We start from the raw sequence: 23,668 nt of genomic DNA, 5'->3' as shown, positions 1-23,668 counted from the left end.
CATCGATAGTCATAAACTATGTGATGGGTAACCATCGAGACTTTTAGCTATAGATGGTTATCCATTATCTTTTACTGAATGGCCCGTTAACCAATCAGAATGTGGGGGTGGGGTCTCCACCTTGAGATAAAAAAAAAGAAACATCGGTGCTCCTGTGCCATTAATGTAGGGAAACCAACTGATTCTCCCTCATCGATGGCAAAAGTATTCAACATCGGCCATAAACCATTGATGATTTCAAATCATTAATGGTCGATGGCCATCCCTAGTGTGTGATGCTATCGCCAGCAAGGTCTGTCTGTAACCCTTAGCTATTTACAGCATCTGGCATTAATGAGCATCGGGAAAGGACCAACGCTCAGATGCTATAACATGTGTCCGCAACCTTTGGCCACGCCTCCAATGATGGTAAACGCGCCTCTTGCTATTAGGACACGCCCCTAACTTCTGCATTATTGAGAGTTGTTGTTAAGAGAGAATAACAGGACAGGAGATCATTTGGAAACATGTAATACACATTGCATATTCATCACATACCTGAAGAGCCTTCGCTGCTTTACTGTTATCTACACGGGGAAAATCCTCACGTAGATATTTCGGGAGAAAGAGGGTTACAGCGGTTTTCATCCTAAAAATGTAAGAAATGTCACATGTTACGTTTCTTACAAAGTGTTATGAAGAAATGATAAAGAGTAAGGGACAGTTTAGAATGTAAGCTTTGACAAGCAGGGCCCTCCACCCTCATGTGCTATTCCTTTCCTTACTTGCGCCATCTTCGATGGCACCAAATCCTGCAGCTTCTGCCACCCACATACTTATGTCAGTGTCGCCTGCAGATGCAGCTTTGGTTGTGTGCCCTGTACTTGTCCTCTGCTGATGCAGCTATGGTTGTGTGCCCTGTACTCATCCTCTGCTGATGCAGCTATGGTTATGTGCCCTGTACTTGTCCTCTGCTGACGCAGCTAGGGTTATGTGCCCTGCACTTGTCCTCTGCTGATGCAGCTATGGTTATGTGCCCTGTACTTGTCCTCTGCTGATGCAGCTATGGTTGTGTGCCCTGTACTTGTCATCTGCTGATGCAGCTAGGGTTATGTGCCCTGTACTTGTCCTCTGCTGATGCAGCTATGGTAATGTTCCCTGTACTTGTCCTCTGCTGATGCAGCTATGGTTATGTGCCCTGTACTTGTCCTCTGCTGATGCAGCTATGGTTGTGTGCCCTGTACTTGTCCTCTACTGATGCAGCTATGGTTAAGTGCTCTGTACTTGTCCTCTGCTGATGCAGCTATGATTGTCTGCCTTGTACTGTTCCTCTGCTGACGCAGCTAGGGTTATGTGCCCTGTACTTGTCCTCTGCTGATGCCGCTATGGTTATGAGCCCTGTACTTGTCCTCTGCTGATGCAGCTATGGTTATGTGCTGTGTACTTGTTGTTTATTGTATTCAACTGTACGTCATGGATACCCTGTGACGCTATAAAAATAAATTATGAAAATAATAATAATTTATGTATGCGGGTGAAGAAATCTAATTTTTGGTGGAACGAGCATTTAAAATAAGTTTCTCCAAATAGATTAATATCATAAAGTCTACTGCACCAGAAAATCTGCTGCCTGAGAAGACTCTGTTTGCACAATGAAGATTATATTCTAATCATTTATGATGAGTGAACTAGAAGAAAGTAGAAGAAATGTATCACCCTGGGTATTCACTGTGTGAGAACCCAGGCAGCGTAGTCGCAGCTGCTGGTAATTTCTGCAGACATCTGGCCGTTGTGTTCAGTTATTCTCCTACCACATAGATTGTAGATTGTGCTAATATTTTGTTTAAAACAAACCGCTATTCCCATCATGTTACTGTAGATCAGTGATGGCTAACCTTGACACTCCAGCTGTTGTTGAACTACACATTCCAGCATGCCCTGCATCAGTTTTAGCATGGCCAAATAGTAAAACTGTAGTAGGGCATGCTGGGATGTGTAGTTCAACAACAGCTGGAGTGTCAAGGTTAGCCATTACTGCTGTAGATCATAGAACACATGGTATATATCCCTGAGGCAGGTAATTGTACTACGGTGCCCCCTGCTGGTTGCATAATGAATAGCACATTGAATTTGTGATCATTTTTGCAAATTCTGGGCGCATAGGTAATTGCGGGGGGGGGGGGGGGTTCTGGTTGCCCGAAACACCCCCCACCACCCTCCTTTTGGCAAGTGCCTGGTATATAATATGATCAATAGAGCTGCCACCACATCATGCAGTGTAAGGGACAGAGCGGAGCTGCTGCACATGCCCAGTGTACCAGCTTCTTCTACCACATTTACTGTATGTGTGGATCTGAGCCCTCAAACATTGCACTGGACCAGAGAGCAGCTGCCAGGAGGAAGAGACAGGAGCCTTAGCATGAAGTGGGAGATTGTGAGCTTAGAAAGTGCAGTACTGGTTCTATTATGTTTGTGTATTTATGTTGTTATGGCATGTTTAACTGTTTCCTGACCACTTATCTTATTTAATTGTTTAAAGGAACCTAAACTATAGACCATCTGTACTGTTACATATTAATACTGTATTGCAAACAGTATCCAGTGTATAAAAAGACCAATTTTCAGTGCTGTTTCCTTTTCCCCAGATTTCAATTGGAAACCCCCCCCCCCCCCCCCCCCCCGTCTAAAAATCCTGCGTTTGCCACTGGGGCATTGACTCGCTAAGCAGCATAAATTTGCTACCAAGCATGCTATCTAACGCCACCCGCCGGTAAATAGCCGGCCCCCAACCATCATGTGGAAATCTCTGCTGCATTGTGAATGGTGTTTAGCATAAACATCAATTTGCACGGAAGCGTAGGGGCCCTGTTCGTAAATATAAGTCAGCCTTGAGTGACAGGCATTCACCCGACGTCGGGATCCGACGGCCATGTGACGTCCATTGGCTATTTTCCCTCGTGGGGGTCCACGACCCCCATAGAGGGAGAATAGAATAGGTGGCTTGCGTAGCGAGTCACCATGCCCGCAAGGGACTTTGTTGCGCTCACCATGCTGTCTGGGTCCGGCCAGTCGGGATCCCAACGTTGGGATAATGACTGTCGGGATCCCGACTGTCGGAGCCCCATACCACACCCAGACAGAAGACTCACCTGTACACAGAGACAGAATACACACCTGTACACAGAGACAGAAGTCCCACCTGTACACAGAGACAGGAGACGCACCTGTACACAGAGACAGGAGACGCACCTGTACACAGAGACAGGAGACGCACCTGTACACAGAGACAGAAGTCACACCTGTACACAGAGACAGAAGTCACACCTGTACACAGAGACAGAAGACACACCTGTACACAGAGACAGAAGACACACCTGTACACAGAGACAGAATACACACCTGTACACAGAGACAGAATTCACACCTGTACACAGAGACAGAAGTCACACCTGTACACAGAGACAGAAGACACACCTGTACACAGAGACAGAAGACACACCTGTACACAGAGACAGAAGACACACCTGTACACAGAGACAGAAGACACACCTGTACACAGAGACAGAAGACACACCTGTACACAGAGACAGAAGACACACCTGTACACAGAAGTCACACCTGTACACAGAGACAGGAGACACACCGGTACACAGAGACAGGAGACACACCAGTACACAGAGACAGGAGAGACACCTGTACACAGAGACAGGAGACACACCTGTACACAGAGACAGGAGACACACCTGTACACAGAGACAGGAGACACACCTGTACACAGAGACAGGAGACACACCTGTACACAGAGACACAAGTCACACCTGTACACAGAAGTCACACCTGTACACAGAGACAGAAGACACACCGGTACACAGAGACAGGAGACACACCAGTACACAGAGACAGGAGAGACACCTGTACACAGAGACAGGAGACACACCGGTACACAGAGACAGGAGACACACCGGTACACAGAGACAAGAGACACACCTGTACACAGAGACATATGTGGGGGACACAATCTTTGGCTTAAGTGATGGTTTCATTCAAATCCAAGACAGATAGCAGAGGGTTGGACCTACCTTCCCCCAATGGTGGACAAGTTTAGTAAGAACACTGTCAGAACAACGGCACCAAAGCCTATTCCCAGCAGGAGCCCCAGATAGCTGTGTAGACTGTTATCTAGGGAAATACAATGTACAGATGAGAGGACGCTTGTCACACACAGCACAATGATATAATATGATATATAAATCAAGCTGCGCTAATATAGCAAAATATAGTGGCGAGCCGAACATTACATCACTGGGCCTCACAGCCAATTGTTTGGTGCCCAGCATTGCATTGCTCATATCTCCTGCATGTATAGTGGCGGAGACAGGAAGGAAAGAGCTTCATTTGTCAGGGGGATTCTGGTTTTATGGCTATTTGGATGGATGTTAGTGCAGTGGTCAGCGGGTGGTATTACCGGGATGGATGTTAGTGCAGTGGTCAGGGGGCGGTGTTACCGGGATGGATGTTAGTGCAGTGGTCAGCGGGCGGTGTTACCGGGATCGATGTTAGTGCAGTGGTCAGCGGGCTGTGTTACCGGGATGGATGTTAGTGCAGTGGTCAGCGGGCGGTGTTACCGGGTTGGATGTTAGTGCAGTGGTCAGCGGGCGGTATTACCGTGATGGATGGATGTTAGTGCAGTGGTCAGCAGGAGGTGTTACCGGGATGGATGTTAGTGCAGTGGTCAGCAGGTGGTGTTACCGGGATGGATGTTAGTGCAGTGGTCAGCGGGTGGTGTTGCCGGGATGGATGATAGTGTAGTGGTCAACGGGTGGTGTTACCGGGATGGATGTTAGTGCAGTGGTCAGCGGGCGGTGTTACCGGGGTGGATGGATGTTAGTGCAGTGGCCAGCGGGTGGTGTTACCGGGATGTATGTTAGTGCAGTGGTCAGCGGGTGGTGTTACCGGGATGTATGTTAGTGCAGTGGTCAGCGGGTGGTGTTACCGGGATGGATGCTAGTGCAGTGGTCAGCGGGCGTTGTTACCGGGATGGATGCTAGTGCAGTGGTCAGCGGGCGGTGTTACCGGGATGGATGTTAGTGCAGTGGTCAGTGGGTGGTGTTACCGGGATGGATGTTAGTGCAGTGGTCAGTGGGTGGTGTTACCGGGATGGATGTTAGTGCAGTGGTCAGTGGGTGGTGTTACCAGGATGGATGTTAGTGCAGTGGTCAGCGGGCGGTGTTACCGGGATGGATGTTAGTGCAGTGGTCAGCGGGCGGTGTTACAGGGATGGATGATAGTGCAGTGGTCAGCGGGTGGTGTTACCGGGATGGATGTTAGTGCAGTGGTCAGTGGGTGGTGTTACCGGGATGGATGTTAGTGCAGTGGTCAGCGGGTGGTGTTACGGGATGGATGTTAGTGCAGTGGTCAGCGGGTGGTGTTACGGGATGGATGTTAGTGCAGTGGTCAGCGGGTGGTGTTACCGTGATGGATGTTAGTGCAGTGGTCAGCGGGTGGTGTTACCGGGATGAATGTTAGTGCAGTGGTCAGCGGGTGGTGTTACCGGGATGAATGTTAGTGCAGTGGTCAGTGGGTGGTGTTACCGGGATGGATGTTAGTGCAGTGATCAGTGGGTGGTGTTACGGGATAGATGTTAGTGCAGTGGTCAGCGGGTGGTGTTACCGCAATGGATGTTAGTGCAGTGGTCAGCGGGTGGTGTTACCGGGATGAATGTTAGTGCAGTGGTCAGCGGGTGGTGTTACCGGGATGAATGTTAGTGCAGTGGTCAGCGGGTGGTGTTACCGGGATGGATGTTAGTGCAGTGGTCAGCGGGTGGTGTTACCGGGATGGATGTTAGTGCAGTGGTCAGCGGGTGGTGTTACCAGGATGAATGTTAGTGCAGTGGTCAGCGGGTGGTGTTAGTGCAGTGGTCAGCGGGTGGTGTTACCAGTATGGATGTTAGTGCAGTGGTCAGCGGGAGGTGTTACCTGGATGGATGTTAGTGCAGTGGTCAGTGGGTGGCGTTACCGGGATGGATGTTAGTGCAGTGGTCAGTGGGTGGTGTTACCGGGATGGATGTTAGTGCAGTGGTCAGCGGGTGGTGTTACCGGGATGGATGTTAGTGCAGTGGTCAGCGGGTGGTGTTACCGGGATGGATGTTAGTGCAGTGGTCAGCGGGTGGTGTTACCGGGATGAATGTTAGTGCAGTGGTCAGCGAGTGATGTTACTGGGATGGATTTTAGTGCAGTGGTCAGTGGGTGGTGTTACCGGGATGGATGTTAGTGCAGTGGTCAGAGGGTGGTGTTAGTGCAGTGGTCAGCGGGTGGTGTTACCGGGATGGATGTTAGTGCAGTGGTCAGCGGGAGGTGTTACCTGGATGGATGTTAGTGCAGTGGTCAGTGGGTGGCGTTACCGGGATGGATGTTAGTGCAGTGGTCAGCGGGCGGTGTTACCGGGATTGATGTTAGTGCAGTGGTCAGCGGGTGGTGTTACCGGGATGGATGTTAGTGCAGTGGTCAGTGGGTGGCGTTACCGGGATGGATGTTAGTGCAGTGGTCAGTGGGTGGCGTTACCGGGATGGATGTTAGTGCAGTGGTCAGCGGGCGGTGTTACCGGGATGGATGTTAGTGCAGTGGTTAGTGCAGTGGTCAGCGGGCAGTGTTACCGGGATGGATGGATGTTAGTGCAGTGGTCAGCGGGTGGTCTTACCTGGATGGATGTTAGTGCAGTGGTCAGTGGGGCCTTCTCCGGCGCTGGTGGAAGCAGAGACACACACAGAATACGGCTCACTGGGATCCAGTCTGTCCAGCTCAAAGTGTCTTGCGGATGCTGAGAACTCTGAGAACAAAAATCCACAATTTTCTGCACATTCCACTGTGAGGTTAGCAGGCTGACCGTAAGACTGTAATTATGATATTTTATTATTTGTAGTGAAAAATGTACACTTTAGTCAGTCTGTACCCTGTAGTCTCTATGTATGTCTATATTCCCCCTATATGTGTGTGTAGTTCCAGATCATATATTATTAGGCTGTATAATCCCACCAGAAATGTAATGTCTGTATTTCCCAGGACTTTATTCATGTAAGCATTATACCATTGATACCATTTGCCCGTGCCCTTACTTGGTCATACAGGAAAAGGGTTATCATAAACTGTCCTCCCAAAAGGCAATCTCCACAGGGGGTGATCCAATTACCCTGCTATTGTGCTGCTATTTACAGGAAAGAGATAGCAGAGGAACCATCTCCACAGGGGGGTTTACAATTCTTTGTAAACCTCTGGGCTCTAGCAGACTTTGTGGAACCGGGCACCGCAGGGGGTGATCGAATCCCCCTACTATCAACAGGAAGGTTGTCCACAGGGGGTGATCAGCCCATAATGTAATCAGCCGATTATTGTTCCTGCTATTTACATGAGGGTGATAGCTGAAGGACAATCACCACAGGGGGTGATCAAATTCCCCTGCTATCAACAGGAAGGTTGTCCACAGGGGGTGACCACCACATAATGTAATCAGACTGTGTTTTGTATCTTGTGTTGACACTGCATCTGCATATCTCTGGCCACTTCCAGACTTTCTGGAACCGACCCAGCAGGGGGGCTGCAGCAGATGGCCAGCTGGATATTACCTGGGGGGATGTGTCTGACTCTGGGGTCCACCAATCCGAACCAAGTACCGGCCCACTGGCAGTTTAAGCCCCGTGGGAAATTGGAAGTTTTTAAAATGACTTGTACACCTGCCAGCTCCTCATGTTTGTCGCAATCCTGGCTAAGAGGTGATACTCTGCCACTGGACCTTGTGAGCGCATCGTTTGCCTGGGGGGGGGGCATCCTACGTAAGCTCTGGTGTGGAGCGTCCGGTGCTGTGTGGATTCGCACAGGTTTCTGCTGTCACTGCTGTGTGGAATAAGTGATAGTTTCGTTATTTGGACTGAAATGCTACAAGGACTTTGCTACCCGGATGTTTTTATGCTACCATTTGAATCTTTTTCCTGTCTTCATCTACATGTGTGTGCTGTGATAAAAATAAACCATATTTTGGTTTCATCTGCTCGGTGTCTGAGTGATTGAAGAACCCCGTATCTTCACATTTGGTGGCAGCAGTGGGATCATTCAGACACCAACCATCGAGCACAGAAAGCACAGAGGACAGAGGATCAGACCATATGTAAGGAAACGGAAAATGCAATAAGGTGAAGTTCTGCAAGTGAGCAGGTGTCATTCCTGTGGAAATGGAAAATGTTTCCAAGGAAAGAAAATCGATGCCTCAAGACCCCTGGAGTGGAGGAGCTCAGGGATGGAGGTTCTTCAGTGTATCGGCAGGCTGGGAAGCCGGATCTGTTATTTATTGTCAGAAAAATGCAGTATATCTGGGAGTACTGGGAAGAAGCTCAGCAGATGATCAGCGGGTGGAGAGTATCCAGCATACAGGACAAGTTGTGTTACCTGGGGGATGCATTCCTGCACTGTAAAGGTCAGGCCACCTCGTGGAATCTGCTGGGGGAGCCAGAGTTTGTGGAATTCACAGAGGAAGTGATTGCTACAGTTACCCAGATGCTACAAAGAGGACAATATTCTGAGGCTGAAGGACAAGTCCAGAATAAATTGATGCCCCAGATAGAACCAGAGGAAGGGTCTAGAAGGGGGCTACTGCAATCTGGGCAGACAACCGAGGGGTCTGCCACGGAATTAATTGTTACCGCAAGAGAAGGGTCGTTGTCAGGGGGGCCCCTAACTGCCCTTGAAGAAATGAGTATGGAGGAGCTGATAGCAGAATGTCAGCTGCGAGGTATACCCATCCGATCCTGCACTCGCGGGGAAATCCTTCAGCAGATCGTTCACGATCAGGGAGATCCTACAAATGCATTTGCTGATTATCGGGCATGGATCCTCCATTTCGGTGCACAGTTGAGTGTGTGGGAACAATTGCAGTGTCTGGAGGAGTGCTTCGTGGTGGCAGAGGAAGAGGCGATTGATCGCGGGCTCCTGGATACCCCAGCATGGCAAGATCAGTGTCGCAGGGGGCGTGATGAAAGGCACCGTTTGCAACTGCTTCTCCCCCACCCTAGGGAGGAAGCTGCTCAGTGTTCTCTGCAGGGGGAGGTTATCCCCAACGTGAAGGAAGTGAGGCCTCTGAGCCAGGCACCCCGGGAGGAGCTGCACTACTGCTTCCCTTTTGCTGAGGTGGGAGATGCAGAATTATTAACCTGCTGCCAGGGGATCTATGAGGACTGCGTCCAGGAGGAGATCACCGTGGTTAGAGGAGTATCCGACAACATCCAGGCCACCAGCACACCAGTCACAGATGACGTCGTGTTTCGGGCTGCCCAGCATACTCAGCTGGGGAAGGAGGCTATCGCGGAGAAGGAGGTGTGCGCAGAAGTAGCTGCAGGTGAGCATCTGGCTTTTAAGGGGACAGAGCTGACACAGCCTGTCCTGCAGCCACCAACGGAATTGTTTGTGATGGAGGGTCCCTCCTCAGCCCTGGACATTGAGAACAAATGCTGGACTGAAATTTGCCATGCCCCTAGTTTGGGTTTGGGGGAGGAAGGACATGACGGGGGGGTGGAAGTGCCAGTGCCAGAGCCCCTATATTGGCCTGCTGTTTGGCCCCTGTTCCTTGGGCAAGAGGGGGAGGTGGAAAGTGGTCCCCGCCCCATTGTGCCCGAGGCAAAAGTATTAGTAGGTTACAATGTTGCAGAGGGGGGGTACCCAGAATCCGAAGAAGAGGAATCGCTACATCCCTTGTTAGTTCCAATGTATGACTTAGACTGTAATCATGCCCTTGCTGGTTCTGCAAACCAGCCGCCTTTTACAAGATGGGTTTGGTATGATGTCACCCTGTGGGACTCCGGTGGTACATCCAAACCCCAGATTCTCGGCTCTGCATCCCGCTATTCCAGGTTGTTATTGGTTCCTGAGCAACTGGGTACAGTGACTAAAGATGTAGGGGGAGGAGTGTGAGGTTAGCAGGCTGACCGTAAGACTGTAATTATGATATTTTATTATTTGTAGTGAAAAATGTACACTTTAGTCAGTCTGTACCCTGTAGTCTCTATGTATGTCTATATTCCCCCTATATGTGTGTGTAGTTCCAGATCATATATTATTAGGCTGTATAATCCCACCAGAAATGTAATGTCTGTATTTCCCAGGACTTTATTCATGTAAGCATTATACCATTGATACCATTTGCCCGTGCCCTTACTTGGTCATACAGGAAAAGGGTTATCATAAACTGTCCTCCCAAAAGGCAATCTCCACAGGGGGTGATCCAATTACCCTGCTATTGTGCTGCTATTTACAGGAAAGAGATAGCAGAGGAACCATCTCCACAGGGGGTTTACAATTCTTTGTAAACCTCTGGGCTCTAGCAGACTTTGTGGAACCGGGCACCGCAGGGGGTGATCGAATCCCCCTACTATCAACAGGAAGGTTGTCCACAGGGGGTGATCAGCCCATAATGTAATCAGCCGATTATTGTTCCTGCTATTTACATGAGGGTGATAGCTGAAGGACAATCACCACAGGGGGTGATCAAATGCCCCTGCTATCAACAGGAAGGTTGTCCACAGGGGGTGACCACCACATAATGTAATCAGACTGTGTTTTGTATCTTGTGTTGACACTGCATCTGCATATCTCTGGCCACTTCCAGACTTTCTGGAACCGACCCAGCAGGGGGGCTGCAGCAGATGGCCAGCTGGATATTACCTGGGGGGGATGTGTCTGACTCTGGGGTCCACCAATCCGAACCAAGTACCGGCCCACTGGCAGTTTAAGCCCCGTGGGAAATTGGAAGTTTTTAAAATGACTTGTACACCTGCCAGCTCCTCATGTTTGTCGCAATCCTGGCTAAGAGGTGATACTCTGCCACTGGACCTTGTGAGCGCATCGTTTGCCTGGGGGGGGGGCATCCTACGTAAGCTCTGGTGTGGAGCGTCCGGTGCTGTGTGGATTCGCACAGGTTTCTGCTGTCACTGCTGTGTGGAATAAGTGATAGTTTCGTTATTTGGACTGTGATGCTACAAGGACTTTGCTACCCGGATGTTTTTATGCTACCATTTGAATCTTTTTCCTGTCTTCATCTACTTTTGTGTGCTGTGATAAAAATAAACCATATTTTGGTTTCATCTGCTCGGTGTCTGAGTGATTGTGGAACCCCGTATCCTCACATCCACCATTAGACTGCACATTCCCACCATTAGACTGCACATTCCCACCATTAGACTGCACATTCCCACCATTAGACAGCACATTCCCACCATTAGACTGCACAAACTCAACACATCTCCATTTGGGACCATTAGGACTTGGATATAGAAGCCTGCAGTAAGATTCCCCACCACCTGGGGTCACCGGAGAACCTGGCATGATTTCTGCAGTATTGGTGCCTCCCAAACTGCATTAAAAACTCAGTTTGGGGGTTTTTAATGCAGTTTCATATATATTAATCGCCGACCTTCCGATAGCGCCAGCTTTGTATAACGTTACCCTATAGAAGTCTATGGGCTTCTTCCCACATCCTGCCTGCCTCAGCCATCCCATGGTTAGGTCTAAAATAAATTAAAGTAGGCTAAGGGACCTTGTGACGTGACAGGGGAGGAGAGGGGGTGGAGAGCGGAGGAGCAAGGTCGGAACAAGGGACTCAAACGGACTCTCGTGGGTTCGCTTCACTTCGGGCAACCAGTGGTGGCGTGGATAGTGAAGGAGCAAGCCCCCCGCCCCTTGCTCTTTCCAATGGCCGTGGAAGGTCCGTTAGCCCACTAGAATTTAGCAACTACCGTCACTGCAGCACAGCCATCTGCAGCTAAAGAGATGGAGCCCGGAACAAGGTCATGTTACCGGTGCTGAGTTTTGTATGCAGTCCTTTCACTATATTCTTGAGGGTCTCAAAGGGCCCCCCCCTTAACAGTTCAAGCTTCAGGGTCCCAAAATTGTAAATGCTCCATTGCAAATGTCCAAGATTACATTATCATATTAAGCATGCAGTTGTAGCCAGTATTGCGCATCGCCACCTAGTGGTCATTTTACAGAATGCACAGGACAGTACATTGAACTGACATCCTCCTGTACCACCCCTCCTGTACAAGATGCAGAGAGACAGGTGAGTTGTTCTGTCATTTGCACACTTTCTGCCTCACATGCTACCTTTGCTTCGCAAACCATTCAGATACAGCGTGTATCCCGTGATAAACCCTCGTCTGTCACACAGAGGAATCTCAGACCACCGGATACGTCCTGCGTCCTTCTCAGATCTAGGACCGGTCTTGGGTTCTGTGGAGGATAGAAATAAATGAAGTCATCCTATTAGGGGGTTGTAGTAAATATGTGCTAAAATACTATAAGAGGTGTGCTTGTCATTCTTCTATAGGTATCTACATTAATATTACATTATTACCGCTACTGACTGCTTTGCAATTAAATAAACAACCCCAGTATATGTCTCTAAGTGTCCTATATATAAGAATGTCTATGGGTTAACCTTCCATACACCCCCATACGTCCCCATTGGCCACAATGCGTATGCAGAAGGCCCGGTTTCGAACGGCTTTAGCAAATATTTCTATTTGCAAGCCAATCGCAGCATGACTGGCAGGCAGTGGGCGTGTGGGGGTTGAGCATGGGCGTGCCCTGCAAAAAGGTGGGAGCGGCCAAGGGAACACTGGGAGTGTCCAGGCCTATTTCTGACTGCGGGAGGGGAGGTCGGATGACGCCAGCTTCCATCCAGAAGGAGCGGTTTTGTCAGCAGCTGCAGAGTACGTCCTGGGCTACACGGCGGCTGCGGACACCAGGGACAAGAGGAAAAATCATTCGACGGTGAGAATTTTTTTTTTTCCTCTAGTCATCCGGATGTGAATGGGTGTGTACCCGTACACATCCATTCGCAAGCCTTGCAAAAACTATTCGCAAGGCGGGATTTCATGGGGCAGGGGGAACATACAGATGCGCATACAAATGGGGTACTTTCCCACTATTAAGGTTAAATAAAGGACATGAAAAGAATCTTTGTTCCAGATCGCTGATAATCCCACAGAAACGCCGAAACAAACTTTAACCAATGAACTCACTCAGCTCTTGGCTGTAACCAATGGCGGTGCTGGGACTGCTGACTCCGGAGCTATATACTGCATACACGGATACAGTGACCACATCTCCTGCAACCACTTCATCTACAATACAAGGAACACGTGAGGCAATGTCAGAGCCAGATCCATCCTCATTATTGTACATACAGGGACTGACACACACTTCTACCTTTCATTCTTTATTTTATTCTAGGTGGCGCTGTTGGCCATTGTACATCATTGCACTATGGGACTGATTCAGGCTAAGCGCCGCCCTGACGAAAACACAGGCATTGATTACCGTATATGGTAAAGCCGGTTTCTTCCTTCCCAAATCTCCGCCATGATACATTTCTCTGTTTCCCATCACAGGAGTCAGGAGTCCACTGCAGAATGAAGCCCTGGAGATTGTCACCTGTGCAGCACGGCTGCTGCCACACAACTGGTATGGCAGTTAGGAGCCCAGATGTGACAGTTAGGTTCTGTGGTCCTGGTACGTGAATAAAGGGAAGACAGCAGAAGGATAATATAACGCTTATCATCAATGTCGTCTATCAGCTGAGATCACCGTAAACCACGGGTTGCCAAACTTTTCTGAATCACGGCTCCCTGGAGTATCAGAATTGTTATCATGGAACCTCCAGGCCAAAAGGTTCTTATTTAGAAATTCTGGTACTTGTTTAGTTTCATCGCATCCGATATATCGGCCGCCCTGAAACTAAACAAGTACCCCTTTATGTTAGAGGCGTCCATATATGTCACTGTGGTAAATGGGCCTTGTATAATGACCATCAGTAGTTGTATAATCACATCCCCTGCGGACTGACCTCCCCCAATAGACTGATCTGTGCTATATGTAGGGATGGCCATCGTCATGTTCGCCGTCGATGGTTGCCATCAATGGTGAAATTTCAGATTGTCATTGATGGTAGCATAGCATGTAATAGATGACCATCAATATTTCAAACTATCAATGGTCATCCACTTTCTCTGACTGACTGGCCTGTGGTCCAATCAGAGCCTGGAGGTGGAGCTTCACAGGTGTCCGAGGTGGTGCTATGCCCAGTATGGACGGTGTAATGGTTAGCATTACTGCCAAACAGCACTGAGGTCATGGGTTCTATCCCCACCATGTGTTATATATACAGGGCAGTACGGATGGTGTAATGGTTAGCATTACTGCCTCACAGCACTGAGGTCATGGGTTCTATCCCCACCATGTGTTATATATACAGGGCAGTACGGATGGTGTAATGGTTAGCATTACTGCCTCACAGCACTGAGGTCATGGGTTCTATCCCCACCATGTGTTATATATACGGGGCAGTACGGATGGTGTAATGGTTAGCATTACTGCCTCACAGTGCTGAGGTCATGGGTTCTATCCCCACCATGTGTTATATATACGGGGCAGTACGGACGGTGTAATGGTTAGTATTACTGCGTCACAGCGCTGAGGTCATGGGTTCTATCCCCACCATGTGTTATATATACGGGGCAGTACGGATGGTGTAATGGTTATAGCATTACTGCCTCACAGCACTGAGGTCATGGGTTCTATCCCCACCATGTGTTATATATGCGGGGCAGTACGGATGGTGTAATGGTTAGCATTACTGCCTCACAGCACTGAGGTCATGGGTTCTATCCCCACCATGTGTTATATATACAGGGCAGTACGGATGGTGTAATGGTTAGCATTACTGCCTCACAGCACTGAGGTCATGGGTTCTATCCCCACCATGTGTTATATATACGGGGCAGTACGGATGGTGTAATGGTTAGCATTACTGCCTCACAGTGCTGAGGTCATGGGTTCTATCCCCACCATGTGTTATATATACGGGGCAGTACGGACGGTGTAATGGTTAGTATTACTGCGTCACAGCGCTGAGGTCATGGGTTCTATCCCCACCATGTGTTATATATACGGGGCAGTACGGATGGTGTAATGGTTATAGCATTACTGCCTCACAGCACTGAGGTCATGGGTTCTATCCCCACCATGTGTTATATATGCGGGGCAGTACGGATGGTGTAATGGTTAGCATTACTGCCTCACAGCACTGAGGTCATGGATTCTATCCGCACCATGTGTTATATATACGGGGCAGCACAGATAGTGTAATGGTTACATTACTGCCTCACAGCACTGAGGTCATGGGTTCTATCCCCACCATGTGTTATATATACGGGGCAGCACGGATGGTGTAATGGTTAGCATTACTGCCTCACAGCACTGAGGTCATGGGTTCTATCCCCACCATGTGTTATATATACGGGGCAGCACGGGTGGTGTAATGGTTAGCATTACTGCCTCACAGCACTGAGGTCATGGGTTCTATCCCCACCATGTGTTATATATACGGGGCAGTACGGATGGTGTAATGGTTAGCATTAATGCCTCACAGCACTGAGGTCATGGGTTCTATCCCCACCATGTGTTATATATACGGGTCAGTACGGATGGTGTAATGGTTAGCATTAATGCCTCACAGCACTGAGGTCATGGGTTCTATCCCCACCATGTGTTATATATACGGGGCAGTACGGACGGTGTAATGGTTAGCATTACTGCCTCACAGCGCTGAGGTCATGGGTTCTATCCCCACCATGTGTTATATATATACGTGGCAGTACGGACGGTGTAATGGTTAGCATTACTGCCTCACAGCACTGAGGTCATGGGTTCTATCCCCGCCATGTGCTATATATACAGGGCAGTACGGATGGTGTAATGGTTAGCATTACTGCCTCACAGCACTGAGGTCATGGGTTCTATCCCCACCATGTGTTATATATACGGGGCAGTACGGACAGTGTAATGGTTAGCATTACTGCCTCACAGCGCTGAGGTCATGGGTTCTATCCCCACCATGTGTTATATATACGGGGCAGTACGGACGGTGTAATGGTTAGCATTACTGCCTCACAGCGCTGAGGTCATGGGCTCTATCCCCACCATGTGTTATATATACGGGGCAGTACGGACGGTGTAATGGTTACATTACTGCCTCACAGCACTGAGGTCATGGGTTCTATCCCCACCATGTGTTATAAATACGGGGCAGTACGGACGGTGTAATGGTTACATTACTGCCTCACAGCACTGAGGTCATGGGTTCTATCCCCACCATGTGCTATATATACGGGGCAGTACGGATGGTGTAATGGTTAGCATTACTGCCTCACAGCACTGAGGTCATGGGTTCTATCCCCACCATGTGTTATATATACGGGGCAGTACGGACGGTGTAATGGTTAGCATTACTGCCTCACAGCGCTGAGGTCATGGGCTCTATCCCCACCATGTGTTATATATACGGGGCAGTACGGACGGTGTAATGGTTACATTACTGCCTCACAGCACTGAGGTCATGGGTTCTATCCCCACCATGTGTTATAAATACGGGGCAGTACGGATGGTGTAATGGTTAGCATTACTGCCTCACAGCACTGAGGTCATGGGTTCTATCCCCACCATGTGTTATATATACAGGGCAGTACGGACGGTGTAATGGTTAGCATTACTGCTTCACAGCGCTGAGGTCATGGGTTCTATCCCACCATGTGTTATATATACGGGGCAGTACGGACGGTGTAATGGTTAGCATTACTGTCTCACAGCACTGAGGTCATGGGTTCTATCCCCACCATGTGTTATATATACTGTGCAGTACGGACGGTGTAATGGTTACATTACTGCCTCACACCACTGAGGTCATGGGTTCTATCCCCACCATGTGTTATATATACAGGGCAGTACGGACGGTGTAATGGTTAGCATTACTGCCTCACAGCACTGAGGTCATGTGTTCTATCCCCACCATGTGTTATATATACGGGGCAGTATGGATGGTGTAATGGTTACATTACTGCCTCACAGCGCTGAGGTCATGAGCTCTATTCCCACCATGGCCCTAACTGTGTGGAGTTTGTATATTCTCCCCAAATTGTCTACAAACAAAAAGCCAACAGAGAAGATGCAGTGTGATAGGTACAAAAGGTCACAAGAAGGTTGGCATGGTAATGGTTTATAGGTTTTATAGGCATGGTAATGGTTTTGTAGATTTCACCCTATCTGAGCCAAATGAGTGGAAACGTGGACCTCACAGACGCACTGTACACACAACACTCCAGCAAAGTCCCTTATTGCTGTAGCTGGTGTAACCCCATTGAAGTCTATGGGCTTCTCTTTACAGTGCTGCTGCGTGAAGGTTCCAACGGCCAGGGGAGCCGAGAGAGGGGGGGAGCAGGTACTAATTACCCGGGCCCAGGCTTGCTGAAGGGGCCCCGCAGGGGCCCTGGTTCGACCCCTCCCTTCCCCCTCCGTCCCTCCCGGGTATCACCAGTAGCACACACTTCTACAGCATGTGCTGTTCTGACAGCAGGCTCAGCATGAGTGTCTCATTGACAGCGTGAGAGGTCATGCTGAGCCTGCTGTCAGCACAGCACATACTGTAGGTGTGTGCTGCGTCTGAGATTACAGTTTTTAGAGTTTTCTTTTACCCACCTCTAAACATTTTGGGGGTGTGGCCTAAGTGTGGGAGGTGCCCACACCACACACACTTAGGCCACACCCCCAAAATTTTACAGGGGCCCGGCATTCCTCTCGGCTGCCCTGCAAACGGCCGCCAGCTTCTCTGCGCATGCGCAGTTGGACTTCCCCATTGGAAACGAAGAAGTCCAGGCAGCGTCAGGGATTGCAAAGAGCAAGTCTTGTCAGGAGAGCTGACCTTTGCGTTGCTCACCGCATATGCAATGAGCATCGGCGCGATGGGCAGCACCGGGTTTGATGAGATGAATTAGGACCAGTCACATAAATAAGACGGAGCTCTCTGGTAGTTGGTACCAACACTTATATGAATTATTTACCAAACAAAATGTGACAATTATCTAAAATAGAAGAAGCCTCACCAGGCGCGGCGTTCTCCCAGACTGGTATTTCACTTGCCGGTGATGTCCCATAGGGATTATAGGATGCTAGAAATATGGTCTTTACTCCTTTGGGTAGAACAGCTGCACACTGTATGCCAGGCGGGGAGCAGTCCCGGAGATCAGACCGTATCCCTCCATGTCCGTATCCCCACACCTTATATCCGGTGATCCTTCTCTGCAGCAAATCATCAGGATCCGGCTGTGGCACAGTAATGACAACAGTCAGAGCCGGGACTAATTATCTGCAGAAATACTGATGTGAATCTGATTTATAGCCGGGTAACACAGTGAGTAACACGCGGCTTTAGTTTGTCTACAGGACAATGCGCAGCGCTGTGGGCGGAGATGTAACATTGCGCCATGATGCTTTTTGTTGTGGTGCAGCGATATAAAGGGCTTATTCTCTAAGTATAACCAAGCTGTTACCGTTATAAGGATGGTGATTTCTTGGCTCCCGTCGGGGTGTTCCGGACCAAGAATCCGCCACACATTAGGATTGTCCTCGGGGGCTGAGGGGAGAAAATCAAAGTTCAAAAAATGTATGAAAATATATTTGAAATTCTAAAATGTGTCATCAATTTGCCAATAACTCTCAGACGCTCCGAAGCTGAAATCTAGAGGTGAAAATGTAACTGGAAAACAGACAAGGGATACGGTCATATTGTCGACCCGACTTACGTAGACATTCATTAGGTCGACACCGTTTGGTCGACAGGGTTCTAGGTCGACATGGATGAAGGTCGACAGGTGTCTAGGTCGACATTGGACAAGGTCGACATGGTTTTAGGTTGACAAATGCGTTAGGTCAACATGGGTTAGGTCGACAGGTCGACATGGTTTTTTTCACTGTTTTTTGAGCCGACATGTGCCGACAGGTGGTATTTCATGCCCTACCATCCACTAGGGCGTGGTGGGAGGATAAAATAGTGTGCTGAGCACAGCGAGGCACCGTGCCCAAAGCATAGTGAGCGAAGCGAGGGGCTGTGGTTGACTTCAAACTGTGTCCATGTTGACAGTGTCGACAATCGGGTAAAAAAAAATGAAAAAAACCATGGCAACCTGTCAACCTAACCCATGTTGACCTAACACATTTGTCGACCTAAACCCATGTCGACCTAGACACCTGTCAACCTTCACCCATGTTGACCTAGAACCCTGATGACCCAACGGTGTCGACCTAATGACTGTTGACCTAAGTCGGGTCGACAATACGATCCACTCCCACAGACAATGGTCATTCAGACAAAGTGGGCGATTCTCTAACACAGAAATGTGGTAAAAACCCTGTACTATTGAGGGCATTATGTGTAAGGGGCACTACTACTACTGTGGGCATTGTGTATAAGCGACCCTACTGTTTGGCATACATGTATAAGGAGCACTACTGTGTGTCATAACGTGAATAAGGAGCACTACTATGTTGCAAGCTGTCTAATAATAATTATAATTTTAATTGGCGGTACTATTGTGTGACCACACCCCTTCCTTGTGAGACCACAGTCCCGAAAACCCTGGAATTGGCCTGGGCTCTGCATAATGTGTGTGTGTGGGGGGGGGGGGGGGGGATTGGCCTGGGCTGGGCTCTGCGTAATGTGGGGGGGGGGGGGAGTTAAAACCGGAAACATTATGCAGCACGTACCGGAAGGCGGCACCACATACGGGTCACTCCACGCACTCCAGTAACTGTTTCCCGTCTCCTCCCTGCATCGCACACGCAGCGAATACACATTCCGGAGCTTCCCAACAGTAAGACAATTGTTGTTGTTGATTTTCTCCCCAACCTAAGACACACACACAAACAAATCCCATTAAGTGCCAGGTACAGTGAGATTCATACACATGCTATAAATACCCCCATTGTAACAGTTCTAATAGTTGCTATGATTTAGTCTGTTGGCAATCGGCACACCGTAACGCCACCTCTCCTGCTCTGGTTGTAAAACTATCAAAGGTACTTGTGTAGTTTCACGGTGGCAGTTATGTAGTTAGCGTAGTGTCCCTGTCAGAATCAGCGTAGTGTTCCCGCGGCCAGCATAGACAACGTCCCTGTCAGAATCAGCGTAGTGTTCCCGCGGCCAGCATAGACAACGTCCCTGTCAGTATCAGCGTAGTGTTCCCGCCCGTTCGCAGCTAGCCAAAGCTTACTTAGTTAGCATAGTCAGTCAGGCGTCCCTGTCAGTATCAGCGTAGTGTTCCCGCGGCCAGCGTAGTCAGCGTCCCTGTCAGAATCAGCGTAGTGTTCCCGCCCGTTCGCGGCTAGCCAAAGCTTACTTAGTTAGCATAGTCAGTCAGGCGTCCCTGTCAGTATCAGCGTAGTGTTCCCGCCCATTTGCCGCCAGCCGTAGCTTACGTAGTTAGCGTAGTCAGTCAGCGTTACGTAGTTAGCATTGTCAGTCATTGTGTGTGAACCATTGACCATTTTAACCAGCCTGACATGACAGGTGTGAATGTGTTCCTGAAACACCCCCACTATCCACACCAGGCCGAAGCGCGGCGAGTGTGACGAACCCCGCAATGGGGGGGGGGGGGGGGCAAAAACCCTACCACTGGCCCTGTCTCTGCCTAATGAGGGGGGATGTAATTAGTTCCCCCACCTCTACATGACCACTTTATGTCCTGCTCGCCGCGCTTTATAAAATCAACTCCACGCCGATGTGGATAGTGGGGGTATGAACAGGTCGGGAGGACGCGTAACGCGACACGCTTCGGGCTGGCGTTAGTAGTGGGGGTATCAAATGGAGGCATTAGCCAGTATGTAACATGGAGCACTGACAAATGCCTCCTTTATTGTGCATGACACGCACTTGCGCCCCCCCTCCCCCCCTTTGTGCAGGAGACGTACCGAACCCCTAACCCTGTCCGTTTCTTTGAATCAGACACAGGCAGGGTTGCTGTACTCTGCTGCAATAATTACTGAGATGCACAAGCGTCTGAGGCGTTCGGTGTCCGCCAGCGCAGAGGATCTGGCGGTTACCAGTGTGGTGTGAGTGGCGCTCACTAGGCTTGCCCGGACTCCGGGGACAGTGCTGCCTGATGGGGACACTACGCTGACTACGCAGGGCTGCCGCAGAGCCACTACGCTGACTATGCTAGACAGCTGTTGGGCTACGCTGACACCGTAGCTTAGCCTACACTGAAAACGTAGCGTAGCCTGCCGTCGTGAAACTACACAAGTATCCTATCAACTTCCGTTCATTCAAATTTTCCATGCCGCTGGTACAGTAATGGTAGCAGAGCTCTACCCACCAGCACCCACATCGGCTCTCTCAGCGTGTTATACTCCAGTTCGCAGGAGCGCAGGTTCTCCGATGTGTAATTCCGCCAATTGATGTCAATTACAAAGTTTGAGTCCAGAACATTGGTGGTAGCGATCACAGGAGTCATTGGAACCACTGTAATAATAAACACATTGTACGCAAATTAAATGAAGTTACCTATGCACCTACACACAATATCATCTTCTGGTAAAGAATGGATTTGAAAACTTTTTTTGTATTATCCTTTTTGTATGTTTAACTAAAGATTACTAATAAAACATTCCAAAGCGAATTCACACAAGCAACAGCAGCAGCGGACATAAGAAGGCACAGATCACAGGGGGTTAGGCATGCTGTATTCTCTACCGCTGGGAGTCCCACAAGGTTTTGCTGGGAGTCGATAGAAGAGGCTGGTGAACCCAAACTACTAGACTGCAGCAAATCACTGTCCTTGCCTGGAAATTCCTTGGTGATCCCCTGGCTGCAGTGAAGAAACCAAAGAATCGGGATATTTGATGTATAATTCAGGGCATCCACCCTGCTCCCCTGAGCATATTTGTTTAGGTCTCGGGGCTATTAATATAACGAGGGGCATTATAATGTAATATGGGCCAGTTAATTCTTATGGAGAGTAGTAATGATGTGTATGGGTGCAGCGGCGTAGCTTTGTTTGGGGCGCCCCCCCGCCGTTAATGGGGGGGGCGCCCCCCCTCCCCGTCCGTCCGGTCCCCCCTCCCCCCATTGTCCGCGCGTCCCGGCTTCCCTCCTGGCTTCAATAAATTCTATGCAGACGGACCACGATAAAATGGCCGCCCCCATACCGCAGACAGTTTCAGAGAACAGTCTGCTTTATGGGGCGGCCATTTTATCGTGGTCCGTCTCCATAGCATTGATTGAAGCCAGGAGGGGAGCCGGGACGCGCGGACAGGTAAGCATGCGGGGGATGGGGGGCGGGGGGATTACTATAGCACCCGGCGCCCCCATATGCACAGCGCCCCCCCGCGACCGCGGGGGCTGCGGTGCTATAGTTACGCCACTGTATGGGTGGTGTTATTATAATGTGAGGGATGGCGACGGGTCCTAACGTCATGTGGAGGGTGTAATATAATCCATATTACCAGATAGTAGCCACATTTTGTTGTATATCTACAATATATTCTAATACAGTCGGAGTTCGCCAGAGATGTGGGATTCCGACCAAAATTTTTTTTTCAAAGCGGCAATAGTGTACAAGGCAAAATGATGCCCTGTAAAAGATTGCCGCTTTAAAACAAAGTCAACGTTTGGCCAACAATCCGCTTCTCTGGCACACTTGGGGGTTATTCTAATTCAATTGTTCCCCGGCGAATCCGCATGGGGGACTGATTGTTTATGCGCATGTGCAGTCGCTGTGGGCGAGCACAGAAGTCCGGATGGGGGGCGCCGGGAGGTTCCCATGGGATTTGCCCGAAGACGCAGGTGCGGGGGGGCAAGCAGCTGACATCAGCGGACCAGTCTCTCGCACAGGGCACCCACAGACCATAGAGGTGCGGGGGTTTGGGGTGTGGACGGCTGTGCGGGCGGCGTCTGGGGGATTTGCAAGGCTTTGCAATTCGCAGCCTTGCAAGTCAACCAGAATAAGGACCTTGGCCTGTATTACATCCGGTCACTGATGTAGATTCCTTAAATGTATTACAATGTTACTGGAAACATAACAACATGAACATAAATAAAGGACTTTACCTATATCTGCCGGCCAGACCTGTACGGGGTCCGATACAGAATGGTTCAGTTGGTTTGCAGCAGTAATTTGGATTGTGTATGTTCCATTGGCGGTTCTGCTCACTGGGATGGCTACAACAGCAATCTTTGTCCTCACCGTGTTCTCTTGTCCCGTCTGTAGGCTACAGCACTCTGGATTACAATGTGCAGAACTAGCAGTAATATATGCAGCCACCAGGGGGCAGGACTACCACACAGCCAGTACTGGGGCCAAGAAACAAACGGATTTAATGGAAAAAAATAATATTTCACACATGAAACATAGAAACATAGAATTTGACGTCAGATAAGAACCACTTGGCCCATCTAGTCTGCCCCTTTTTTTAAACATGTTACCTCAAACCATATTTGATCCTTATTTTTTTGTAAGGATATCAATATGCTTATCCCAAGCATGTTTAAATTGTACTACTGTATTTGCGTCTACCACCTCTGTTGGGAGGCTATTCCACTTATCTACTACTCTTTCTTTGAGGTAATTCTTCCTCACATTTCCCCTGAATCTTCCTCCCTCTAGTGTCAGTGCATGTCCTCATGTTCTGCTGCTCCTCTTCCTGTGAAGAATGTCTCCCACCTGTACCTTGTTAAAGCCCTTGATATATTTGAAAGTTTCTATCATGTCCCCCCTTTCCCTTCTCTGCTATAAAGCATACATATTAAGATCTTTTAGTCTTTC

General features: G+C 49.2%; 1 protein-coding gene across 2 annotated transcripts in view; it reads right to left on the bottom strand.

Moving 5' to 3' along the window:
• The window catches only part of IL23R (interleukin 23 receptor), a 38,244-nt gene that overhangs the window by 3,966 nt on the left and 10,610 nt on the right, over positions 1-23,668 (bottom strand). Inside the window, exons 4-14 of one of the 2 annotated variants that reach the window (XM_083157710.1) lie at positions 22,954-23,114; positions 21,221-21,366; positions 19,614-19,755; positions 18,401-18,483; positions 17,954-18,173; positions 13,338-13,526; positions 13,040-13,141; positions 12,120-12,245; positions 6,676-6,804; positions 4,059-4,158; positions 538-628 (exon numbers count right to left, since the gene is read on the bottom strand). In XM_083157710.1, coding sequence (XP_083013836.1) covers positions 538-628; positions 4,059-4,158; positions 6,676-6,804; positions 12,120-12,245; positions 13,040-13,141; positions 13,338-13,526; positions 17,954-18,173; positions 18,401-18,483; positions 19,614-19,755; positions 21,221-21,366; positions 22,954-23,114 — 1,489 coding nt within the window. The remainder of the gene's footprint in view (positions 1-537; positions 629-4,058; positions 4,159-6,675; positions 6,805-12,119; positions 12,246-13,039; positions 13,142-13,337; positions 13,527-17,953; positions 18,174-18,400; positions 18,484-19,613; positions 19,756-21,220; positions 21,367-22,953; positions 23,115-23,668) is intronic. The other variant, XM_083157712.1, reaches the window with a different exon arrangement.

The sequence above is a fragment of the Crinia signifera genome, chromosome 8 (genome assembly GCF_055691185.1).
Source record: "Crinia signifera chromosome 8, ASM5569118v1, whole genome shotgun sequence".
Lineage (NCBI taxonomy): Eukaryota > Metazoa > Chordata > Amphibia > Anura > Myobatrachidae > Crinia > Crinia signifera.
Note: the sequence above shows the minus strand (reverse complement) of the source record. Positions and strands in the feature narration are given on the sequence as shown.